The sequence below is a fragment of the Rhincodon typus genome, chromosome 36, assembly GCF_021869965.1.
Source record: "Rhincodon typus isolate 14 chromosome 36, sRhiTyp1.1, whole genome shotgun sequence".
NCBI lineage: Eukaryota > Metazoa > Chordata > Chondrichthyes > Orectolobiformes > Rhincodontidae > Rhincodon > Rhincodon typus.
The window spans coordinates 8,000,642-8,012,850 of NC_063367.1; the positions used below are offsets into that span (position 1 = coordinate 8,000,642).

The window sequence follows — 12,209 nt, forward strand, 5'->3', positions numbered from 1 at the left end:
TATAAATTATTGATTTGATAGCTGGAGGAGAAGTTTAGGTTTTGTGGGGAGGGAGGGAGAATGTTGGCATTTAGAGAAAATAAACAGAATTTCAAAATCTTTGAATATGCCAGTAATCTGTTGAGGTGAAGGCTCATTTGTTTTTTTGTGACATATCATCTGGTACAAAACTGGAAGCAAAGAATAGCAGTCTTTCCTCGACTGTTTCAATTCTAAATGGAAAAGATGGGAAATATTTGAAGATGATGAATACTATGGACATAAACAAACTATTTCATGAAACCTGGATTGCAGATTTGGAGGAATGCAAAAGTAGAGTGCTTCGAAGAGATACTTCAATTCCATCACGAGGAAATATAAAATTTGGAGTAAAACAAGGATCAGTTTGGTTAACAATCAAGTAATTTGGAGTATTCTGGTGTCTCCTCTGAGAACATATGGAGAATCTGGTTATGCTTAAACAATGCAAATAGTGAATATCCAGGACTTTGGGCAGAGAGTTGTTTGTTTCTTAGGTGTAAGTCGTATTTTTGTCTGTTCTCAAGATGGTTGGTTTTTTTTGGGTGTTATGATCATGGTTATTGTACCTTCATTGTTGTAATAATCATCCTGGTTCGGTAGGTGTTCAAAGTATGTACTTGTGCTGATATTTCCAAATGTGTTCTCAGCAATAACTTCATTATTTGGGATTCCAACATCTTTATTTCCTAATTTGCAGCAAATTGTGCCTAGATCTGAAGTTTTGCAATCTGCTCAATACCTCAAAAAAAATCCAGTGGCTAAACTGGAATGAGTGTTTTCTGGAAATATCATGGAACTGAGTCTGCATGCAGATAATAATTGATGTACATGAAACATTTTTTTTTTCCCCTATTTGTGTTTTTTTGTGCTCCACGATGGAATATCTTCAAAACTAGAAGCCTGGGAGAAAGTTGAACAAGTCCATTACGTACACAAATAGAAATCCTCTTTCTCCTTGGGTGAAGGAATGGTTCCCACCTCTGCTGAGCTACACTTGATTTCAGGCAGGCAATAGGTTTGTTACCTGTCACCTTACCCAATAGAATGTTTGCCACTTTACATTTTTTTTTCTTGTCATTTAGCACTAATTCAGTCATCTGCCATCATTTGGGGCAGTTTTGAACAACTGCCATATCATGCAATGCAGTTGCATAGTTTTGAGTTGTAAAGGAATTGATGGATAAATCCCTGATAGAGTTGAATGCTTCTGTTCTTCTGGAAAGAAGTCAGAACACCGTCATATATCCAGATGGCAAGATACACTCCAGATGCAGACTGGCTTATAGGAGCATGGTGAGTTCAGTTTGCATGTGGCTTTGGTACATAATTGGCTTAGTAGAGGGAAGCCTAGTTAAGTCAATTTGGAATATTTGATTAGATTATATCTTAGCAACAGATATGAATGCTTTGATCACAATGTCAGCAAAATCACTGTTTGCTGGTTTGACTTGCATGGCATTAGTTGATGCTGATTACAGCTTCCTTTTCAGCACAGACCCTTGATGAAGAGTGTGTTGAGGTTTTGCTGGACTTCTGCCCGCCAGCAGAGAATTTATTTTGTCTTTCCAGGAGCAGACTTGAGCAGAATCAGTTTTTTCCACCATCTCAGATAATTTATGTCACCAAAAGCGTAAATTGCTGGAAAAGCAATTATTGTGAAGAGAAATCAGAGTTAATGTTTTGGGTCCAGTGACCCTTCCTCAGTTCCTCAGATGCTGCCAGACCTGTTGAGCTTTTCCAGCAATTTTTGTTCAGATATACTGCATCCACGGTTGTTTTGGTTTTTATACAGACAATCATGTATTTGACTCTCCAGGCAACTAAAAGAGCAGACTATTCTTACTACTCTGTAGGAGCTCTATTTCAAGCAGTCTACTGTACTTCCTTACCAACAGAAGACAGTGTGCTGTACCATCCTCTTCCAGAGCTCTCCTTTCCTGAATTACCCCATGGAACAGCATTTGGGCTTGTCCACTTCTAAATGAGCTTCCCAACAAATTGAAAACCCGAATGTGTTTGCAGGTGATTCTAATGGTTTACGCACCAGGAAAATCTCAAGATTGCATGAAATCACTGCAAGATGAAGTTCTGAAATTGAAAAAGTGGCAAGATCAATGGGAAATGGCATTCAACACCAAAAAAAAATGCAATGAATCAGGAGCAAGCAGGATCAATTAACAGCCTTAAGTCTGTAATCAAATTCTCAAACTGTTAAATACCGTTTGTGTTTTTCAAGTAAACTCATCTTCAATGGAAATTCCACATTCAGCAGATAACATCTGTGGTAAACCGGCTTCTTGGACTCATGACGAGAAACCTTTGGCGTTATAACATATGAAAAACTTTGTCTAATCCTGGAATGTGCGGGTTGTTTGTAGGATTCTTTATATGGCAAGCAAGATCAATAAGATTGAAGTGATAAAAAACGATGGACGTTCTGTATTATTCTGCCTGAATCAGTATTGGAAAATGCCAGTGTTACATCCTGGATCAAAGTTGTGGTTGGGAATCACTCCAGCACAGGAGAGAAGTAGTAAACAGGACATGTTCTATAAAATATGGAATGGAGAGGTAAGAATTGACAAAAACCAGTACCTGGTGGTGACCTGTGGCAAGGACCAATCATGAGGTAGGCGTATGCACAAACCACAACGACTATTTGTTTTAAAAATGCTGAATCAATTATCGATCTTCCCACAATGGAACCACTTGCCAAAGAAAGTAACTACTGTCCTATCACTGGAAATGGTTAAGACGTGTGTTCAGATTATTTCCGTTTCAAAGTTTTTGTCATCAGGATAACCATCTCGGCAGAAAATGAGTTAGCTCATGCTACCTCTATAAATATTGGTGGAATATAGATGAAAGACTGAAGTAGAAGAGGCAAACTTCTATACTACAAATATCTTTACCTCCTCTCACCTCAACTCTGAGGCTTCTTGGGTAGGAGAAATTGTATCCAGTGGATGTACAATTAATTCTGAGATGCTTGGAATTCTGTATACTGTGGCAGGGGTGAATGAAGTATGCTGTCTGCTTACACTTGCTCATTCTAGAGATTAATTTCATTGGCATTGCCAGGGATCTTCACAAAGCAATAACCGATGTCAAAATTGTCTAAGTATTTGACTTCTATGGTGGCCCATCGTGGATCTCTTGATAGCATTATTTCACCCATTTACCACTCTAGATTGATACAGTTTATGAAGTCTTGTGAATTTAATCTCTCCTGTCCTCCACCCTATTACAGACCTCCTTTTGGTTCTTCCTGTACTACCGCACCGTCGCTGCCCATGACTCAAAACCAAAGGATGTCTTAAAATGTTAACTCTCTCCTCGGGAACTGAATGACCTGCTGGGTACTTCCAGCAATTTTTCTTACGTACGGTTTCATACATGATTGTTCCATTCCTTTGGAAACATTAACAAAGCTTTGTTGAAGACCTCTAATTTTGTATCTTTTAGTATTTCTTTGAATGGAGGTCTCTTTTTATTCTGGGTATTTCCTGTTCGTATTCATCCCGGTTCAGATACGTTGGGTTTAGTAATCGACCTTCAATTCAGGGGAGTTTATAGTTGCCGCAGACAACTGAACAGAATTTGATCTAAGTGTTTTCCCAGTATATTTTGGAATCTAATTTCATGTACTATTTGCATTAACAGATTATATAGGCCACTTATGAAAAACTGACCCTTTTTTTTTTTTGCTGCTGAAATTGGGGAAGGGGGAATCACTTCATTGAGCAGAGCTCTTAGGCTACTTTTCTCTTGAATTTCTTGTAATGCATTGAGGTGGATGAACTGGTCAAAGCAGGTTGTAGATAATGACAGTATATCAGCACATAGGGTACATAGTCAAGCTTGCCTGGAAGAATGAGCAGAACTATTAAATGGATCACATTTAATTACCCAGGTGTTGCATTACTAACATTATTGTATTCGAAATGGAAACATTCATATACTAAGCAAAAAGAAAATCTGCATATGATTAGGTTTTTATTTCTGAAATAAACTCTCGAAGTTTATTACTTAAGGTGGTAATTTAGCTGAAGAGACCTTGGAGGAAAGATGGCAACGGCTAAGGTTTAGGGATGCTTGAGTATTATTTAGTTTAGTAGTCAAGTTTAATGTCATAAAACTATGCAACATAACAGCACAGGATAGTGGGGGAGAAAGGGTTATCAGGAACCAAACAGTAAGATCTGATGACAGGTGATTTTTGCCAAATTGTATTATTGACACTGGCTTTCAGTGCAATGATACTGAAATTTCACACATTTACCTGACTGAGCTATTAGATCACTTCCCAAGAAGGATGAACACAATTTGTTCATCAGACAATACAAGTTTGAGCGTTTTGATTGATAACAAATGCTGTCAGATGCCTATTGATGACGCAGCATATAGCACCAGGTAGTTTGAGCATTTATCTCCCTTGCAACAATATGTACCTAAACTGTTGAGGTTTAGAGCCATGTGATCGATGGTGTGTCCTCTTCAGATGTGTGATTGACATCTGCCTTCACTTTAATGGAAGGGCTTCTCCAGGGCAGCTTCTAATTTGCAAGCAATCTTGATGTTCAAACATTGTCTAAAAGCACATCTCAGAATTACTTGTCAGTTACTGGGTTCACACTTTATATTTAGCACCTTTTTTCTAAAGAAGAATGACAGAAGTTTTTATTTATTCCTGTTTAAGATAAACCTAAAGAAGAGAAAAAGGACTCCTTTGCAGAAAAACTTGCAACACAGATTATTAAAAACCTGCAAATCAAAATAACAAGCATTCATGTGAGATACGAAGATGCTGTAAGTGTGGTTACATTTGCTGAAAGTTCTGCTTTATTTACTTACCAGTTTTATACAGATTCCAATTATAAATGTTAGTACAGAATTTTAATTCATGCTCAGTATATGATGCGTAAGGACACAAAATCTGTTTCCTTGTGTCACTACATCATTTATTATCATGAATGCTGTTAAATAATTAAGTTGTCTTATGACTGTAAATTTTTTTTTCTTTTTCAGATTACTGACCCTTCAAGGCCGATCTCTGTTGGTGTCACTTTAGGAGAACTGAGTTTGCAGGTAATCCACGCAACAACGCTTGGCAGTTAAAAGTTGCTTATGCCACAAGGCTGTCAGGCCCATTTCAGTCCATGGTGGATTTGTATAGAGCCCTTTAATCAATGTCATTTAGTCAAATCTATCCATGTGGTCCTGCCGTTAATTTCCTTAATGAGATTATTGATAGTCTCCAGCTCCATTCATTACTACTAGCTTCATTAAAGTTCTTCCTCACATCAGCCCTACATCTTCTCTTGCTTAGAATCTTAAATCTGTACCCCTAGTCTTTGGGTGATGAGATAATGGAAGCAGTTTTTCTGTCTGTCTCCACTAGCCTGTCATTATCTTGTACATCTTTATCAAATCTCCCCTCAATCCTCTTTGCTCCTAGGAGAACAATCCAGCTTCTCCAACCGAGCTGTGTAGCTAAATTTCCTCCTCCCTACATCCATACTGGATCTTGTTCCTTTGTTATTGCTTCATCAGAATCCTGGAGCTTGATTTCTAAAAGCACAATGGGTGTATCTACACCACATTGACTGCAGTGCTTCAAATAAAGCATGTCATCACCATCACTTTGGCAATTAGAGATGGGCATTAAATGCTTGCCTAATCAGTGATTCCCACATCCTGTGTAATAGGAAAAACAAATTATCTTTTGCACCCTTTCAAGGATCCTCACATCTTTGTGTCCAGTTCTGGTTATTATACAATGTCATTGTGGCTAAACAGAGTGTTATGAAGGTTCAGAAACAGAAGTTGCTGGAAAAGCTTAGCAAGTCAGGCAATATTTGTGAAGAGAAATCATAGTTGACATTTCAGTTCTGGCGACCCTTCCTCAGAACTGCAGAATGTCCAATGTCTGACTTATAAACGCCTAAATTTAGGGATGAGATTCTGCATTATTATTATTAAGAGCCAGATATGAGCGTTCACTTGTACTTGCAGCTATTTTCTTGTACTACATTGTGGTCCAACTTGGGTACAAATCAACTCGTGAATATACTCTGGAATGGAACTTGTTTGTAACCCAGGGACTGCAGTTACCACATGGACTACAAGAAGGTGCTCATGACCATTTTCTTGGGGATAATTAGAGATGAGCAGTAAATACTGGCCTTGTCGGTACTGCTTGCATTTCAGGAAAGGATTTAAAAGAAAAACTTCTCATGAACTAATGTAAATGATTTAAATTGAAGTGAAGGAGGCTTAATAAGTACCCAGTTTTTGCTGCAAGTGATCACTATGATAGCATGATGATGATCATTTGTAGTTGCTTATAGCCTAGGCAGATTTGTAGTTCATCATCTAGGCTGTGACCAATGTATTAACAGACTCTATGTGAAGGGAATGATGTAGCTCTTATTGGTATTAAAATAATTAATTATTTTGAGAAACACGCTTCTTCTCATGTGTAGCCCTCCCAACTGTGGCCCGCTAAATCACACCTTGACCTGAGTGGGAAGGTCATAGGTTGATGTCTTACTCCAGGAGCTGAACATGTGGTTTAGGCCAACAGTCCAACTCGTGACAATGGAGCACTGCCCGGTTGGAGGTACCGTCTTTAGGACGAGATATTGAACTGAGGTCTCATCTAGTCAGAATCATATCGGACTCCAGATTAATGCTATTTCTGTCTCCACGGATGCTGCCAGTTTGTTCAGCATTCTGTGTTTGTCTCATAGAGTCCTTAGGCATGTAAAAGGAGTTCTCCCCAATCCCCTTGATTTTAGGTTTGTAAGATGTAATGTATTACAGCTTGGCAATTAATCTCAAAAAAACTGCTTATGAGGTCAAGTGAAATCCTGTTATTACCATAATTAAAGGTTGTGTTCCATGTTGACATGTAAAGTTTATAAGTAAATTATGATGTACAGGGAAGCAATATACTTGAATTTGTTGACAAAAATCTGTTAAACATTACTGAATCTTGCATTCGTGTCATCCACTGACCAGCATCACTAAAACCGATTACCTAGTTATTCTTGGAAATGAATCAGATCATTGGTGACTGAGCAACAGGTGATACCTGACAGAATTCGGTGCTTGCTGTAAGCAGGAGTTCATTCCATCTTGCCTTTTGTCATGCATCCATGTGGGGTGATTTTCCTATACACGGGCACAAAGCCTTCAGAATAATGTAAATAGCATCCACAAATAACTGTTAACAGAGTTTCTGGCTGCATCTCATCCAAGATCTTAGCCTGTGCTGGAATTTGTGCCACAATCTAAATGAGTTAAACTCCACAGATCTGATGCTTCCAATGTATTCAGGAGTCAGTTCCTTATTTTTTATTCTTTCATGGGATATAGGCACTACAGATAGTCAGCATTTGTTGCCCATCGCTAATTGCGTTTGAACTTAATGCCTTCCTAAGCCATTCAGAGGATAGGGGTATCAGTTAGCTCAGTTGGTTGGACAGCTGGCTTGTGATGCAAAGTGCTGTAAGCAGTGTGTGTTAAATTCTCACACTGGCTGAGGTTACCATGAAGGATTCACCTTCTCAACCTGAGACATGGTGAACCTCCATGTTAAACTACCGCCAAGCCATTCAGAGGGTGGTCAATAGTCAAACATATTGTGGGCCTGGAGTTGCATCTAGGTCAGACCAGGTAAGAATATGGGATTTTTCTCCCTGAAGAACTCTAATGACCCATTTGGGCATTTAGAACAAACGATGATAGTTGTTTATGAAGGGAAAGTCGAGCTTGACAAATGTGGAACTTTTTGAGGATCCACTGTCCAAGAATTCTGCTATAAAGTTGGCTGCCCCTTTCTGTTGCATTTAATTTGTAAAAACACTACAAATTTAGGGAAGACAGTAAAATAGTGATAATGTCATTGAACTAGTAATCCCAAGCTAACGCGCTAGAGGCAGAAGTTCAATCCACCAAGGTTGCAGATAGAATTTAAGTTCCTTTTCTAAAATTGGTAAGGTGAACTTAATCTCGATTGTAGTGAATATTACAAGCGATGACAGTTGTCAAAACCCTAATGTCTCGCGTCTTGGACAGTAGTGAAGATGACCTGCATTTTAATTTCTGTATGTGACAACTGTGCCTGCAGTAGTAGCAGCACTAGAGAAAAGCAGGGTCAATGTGTCAGAGCCAACAATCACAGCTTGCTCTTGCTGGTTTAGTTCTTCTTCTCTCAGACAATTGTTCGACTGAATTGGTCTTGAATGACTTTGCATTATAGTTATGGCTGAGATTTTGTTGAGATGAAACTGTAGTCACATTGACACAACATGCACAACAAGTCTGTCTGTTTCATGGGGCATTTCTACATTACTTGGGGTGGATGAGACGAATGATAAGTTGCCACATTGATACCGTTCTCTGGCTACTGTGTGTTGGTTGATAAGCTAAGATGAAAGGTTGAATGACTTGTAGCAGTCCTTTGTCAACAAATTGAATTTCTTTCTATTTTGGTTCAAAATTATATATCAAGTAACTTTAAATGTCAACATGAAATGTATTGGTTAATAAAGTTAATAGCCAGGTTTCTGTGTACTTAACTTGTAGCTTTCTGTGATTAATTGTCAAGCTGCAACATATTACACCTTATCAAACTAAAATACACATTTTACACATCTAACAGTTCTAACTTCTATACACACTTCATATTTTCCTTCCAATATTGGAAAAGCAATGTTGAAAATATTATTTATTGAAAATAACATGGCTTCATTTATTTGGAGGTTTCTAATGTGCAATTTTCATTGCTGTTGACACTGATTAGGTTTCAATTGTGAAATTATAGAGTTTGGGGGAATGGCTGCTGGATTTGCTTTTATATGCATAAATAAAGTTAGCTTAATGCTTCATCCAAATTTTATTAATTTGATCTGATTTGATTTATTGTCACATGTACCTAAGTACAGTGAAAAGCTTTGTTTGCAAGCACTACAAGCAGATCATAGTAAGCAAGGACGTACACATCATTGGGTGCTTGGGCAGATTGAGGCATTCAGGTTACACTGCACAGCAGGCTGCATAACAAGATCAACATGATTTACAGTTACAATGTCCATTCATCAGTCTAATGACAACTCTCAGGAAGACCGATCTGACATCTGCAGTGGTGATGGAGGGAACAGGTGTGGCTGGGGCTGTCGGGACAGGTGACCCCACGCTGCTGGCATCCTGCTCAAACTGAGCATAGAAAGCATTGAGCATGTCAGGGAGGGATGTGTCTTTGTCTGCTATTTTGCTCTGCTTCATTTTGTCATCCTGTGATTATAAGCTAAACCTAATGTGAAATAATATTACAGCAACCAAATGGAAGGGCAGCTCAGTTGCAGGGATATGAGTTGGCAGGGGTGAACGGCGCAGTCCTTGCTACACAAATTATGTCACGTGACTAATTCTAAAATTACTGAAGAAATCTTTCGCTTATCCATTTCACACTCAATAAGTAGAAAATTTCGTTTTAGTGGATAAATGAAATGTTCAAAATTGAATCATGTTCTGTGCATGCCATAAAAAAGGGTAAAATTGCGATAGGTTTAATTCTTAAATCTACTTCTCAAATTTTAATGCCTGTGTGAAGTTGAAGCTGTTTCATGTGATGTTAAAACTTGAACAACTGCATCATTTGATAGAAAAGCTTTGCCCTCTTGTTTATGCCAGGGTCTGGGTATGAGTTAAACACTAGCTTGGAGAAAGCGATCAATAAGGAGAAGCCTACTCCACCTTATCATTTGTCATTGACAGTATTTATAGGAATGATTGCCACACAGTCCTTATGGAGACTAAGAGTTGACTCCATACCAAGGCCATCCCCATTTTGTGTGATACTATTATCATGTGAAATGGGATAAATTTGGAATAGGTCAAGTGACTCGGACTGGGCTTTCATGAGCTGCTTTGGGCTGACAACAGCAGCAGAGCTAATCTGTGACAGTCTGAACCTTGTTAACATTATACCACAATTATCAGAAAGCCAGTGATCAACCCCATTCCATTGAGGGGTGTGGGAGTGTATGGTCGGAGAAGCTCCAGGCTTAGCTCAACATGAGAAGCCACAGGATTGTATGCTGTCAAGAGTGGAAGCAGCATGCTGAAGACAGAGCTAAATGGCCCAACAATCAATGGATCAAATAAGGTGTCTGCAGTCTTACCACATCCGGTGGTGGACAATTAAAACAGCTGACAGAAGCAAGAGGCGACTACATAGCATTCCTGTTCTTAATGGCAGGAAAGCCCAGCACTTCAGTGCAAAAAAAAAAGTTTGAAGCATTTGCATCCATCTTCAGTCAGAAGGACCAAGTGGATGATATGTTTTTGACTCCGGAAGACGCTATTTACAAGAAACGGCTGAAAAGTAAAATCTGTTAACATCCTGACTGAAATACTGGAGACTTCACTGCACCCCTAACCGTAGTGCTCCAGTGCAACAAAACACTAGCATCTATCAGATAAACAGAAATTGCTCAGTTATATCCTGTTCATAAAAATGTAGGATGAATCTATTCTTTTCATCACTGCCCCATCAGTTGATTTCTGAATTATCAACCAAGTGATCTCAAGGTTTGTTGATAAATGGTGCTAACTAATATCCAGTTGGCTTTTGCTAGGACCACTTGAGTTTGGACCTGACTGTACCTTGGTCAAAGCATGGACAAAAGAGCTGATTTCAGCTAGGCATGAAACAACTGATTTCAGCTCTCTTGACGATAGCATCAGTCCAGAATTTGATTTGAATAAGGCATCAGTGTATCTAAGCAAAGTTTAAATCTGAAGTCAATGGAAATAAGGAAACAAAGATGCACTGCTTTGGGCCATACCTAAGGATAATCGTTGTGACTGTTGGAGATCAGTTGTTTCATGCCTAGTGGTTCACACTAAGTTCTCGGTACTGTGCAACATCCAACCATCTTAAATACTTCAACATTGACTTGTCCTCCAACATGTTGTCAGAAGTGATTATGTGAAACCTTCAGTGAACAATGTTCAGTACTATTTGCGACTCCTTCCACTGAGGCAGTTTGTGCCTGCATACAGCATACACCACATATTAACCAAAATTTTTTATTTCTAGACAGCAGATGAAAACTGGACCCCATGTATTTTGAGTGACACTGCAAAAATCATCTACAAGGTACTTGATTGTCACATTAAATGGAAAAAGCTTGATGCATCTAAAGTTGATTGGTTGTGGGAGTATTCTGGACGTATGCATGTGATATTTAATAGTGTTATTGGGCTTGTTAAGAATACTTTATATTTGTTTATACCACTTTTAAAAACTGCATGCTTTCACAAGTGACTAGTGGACAGAAATTGGGTGTGTAGTGGGAGCTGGTGGCGCTTCGCCTTGGAGCTGTGTTTGGATCTTTTGTTTTTGAATCAGCCTTCACAATGCAAGACACCAGCAGCATACCAGAACTTTGAGATCAAGAGGCACAGGTCAATGTAATGGCCATGACTAAGGAGATGATACTGAGGAAACTGAAAGGTTTGAGTGATAAATCACTCACCCAGACCAGATGGACGACACCGTGGTTCTGAAGGAGATAGCTGAGGAGATTGTGGAGGCACTGGTGGTGATCTTTGAGGAATCACTCGTCAGGGAGGATGCCAGAGGACTGGAAAATGGTGAATGTGAGCCCTTGTTTCAGAAGAGAAATTACAGGCTAGTTAGCCTGATCTCTGTTGTTGGTAAGATTTTGGAGTCCATTATTAAAGATGAGATTGCAGAGTACTTGGAAGTGCATGATAGAAAAGGACTGAGTCACCATTGCTTCATCAAGGTGAGGTTAATGTGACAAATCTTTTAGAATTCTTTGAGGAGATAATGAACATGCTAGGCAAAGGAAAGCCAGTGATCTATTTGTATTTCCAGAAGGCCTTTGACAAGGTGCTAAAGAAGATGAGAGCCCATTTGTTAGGGGCAAGATACTAGCATGGATAGAGGTTCATCCACTTCACCAACACGTTCCACCCCAATCTTAAGTTCACCTGGACCATCTCTGATACCTCTCTCTCCTTCCTGGACCCCTCTGTTTCCATCTCCGGCAACCACCTGGAAACCGATATCCGTTTCAAGCCCACCGACTCCCACAGCTACCTAGAATACACCTCCTCCCACCCACCTTCCTGCAAAAATGCCATCCCCT

General features: G+C 39.2%; 1 protein-coding gene across 1 annotated transcript in view; it reads left to right on the top strand.

The window, feature by feature from the left end:
* LOC125487077 (intermembrane lipid transfer protein VPS13C-like) overlaps positions 1–12,209 on the top strand; it is a 26,225-nt gene that overhangs the window by 1,872 nt on the left and 12,144 nt on the right. Inside the window, exons 3-5 of the mRNA XM_048617032.1 lie at positions 4,721–4,830; positions 5,050–5,109; positions 11,132–11,191. Of these exons, the coding sequence (XP_048472989.1) occupies positions 4,721–4,830; positions 5,050–5,109; positions 11,132–11,191 (230 nt within the window). The remainder of the gene's footprint in view (positions 1–4,720; positions 4,831–5,049; positions 5,110–11,131; positions 11,192–12,209) is intronic.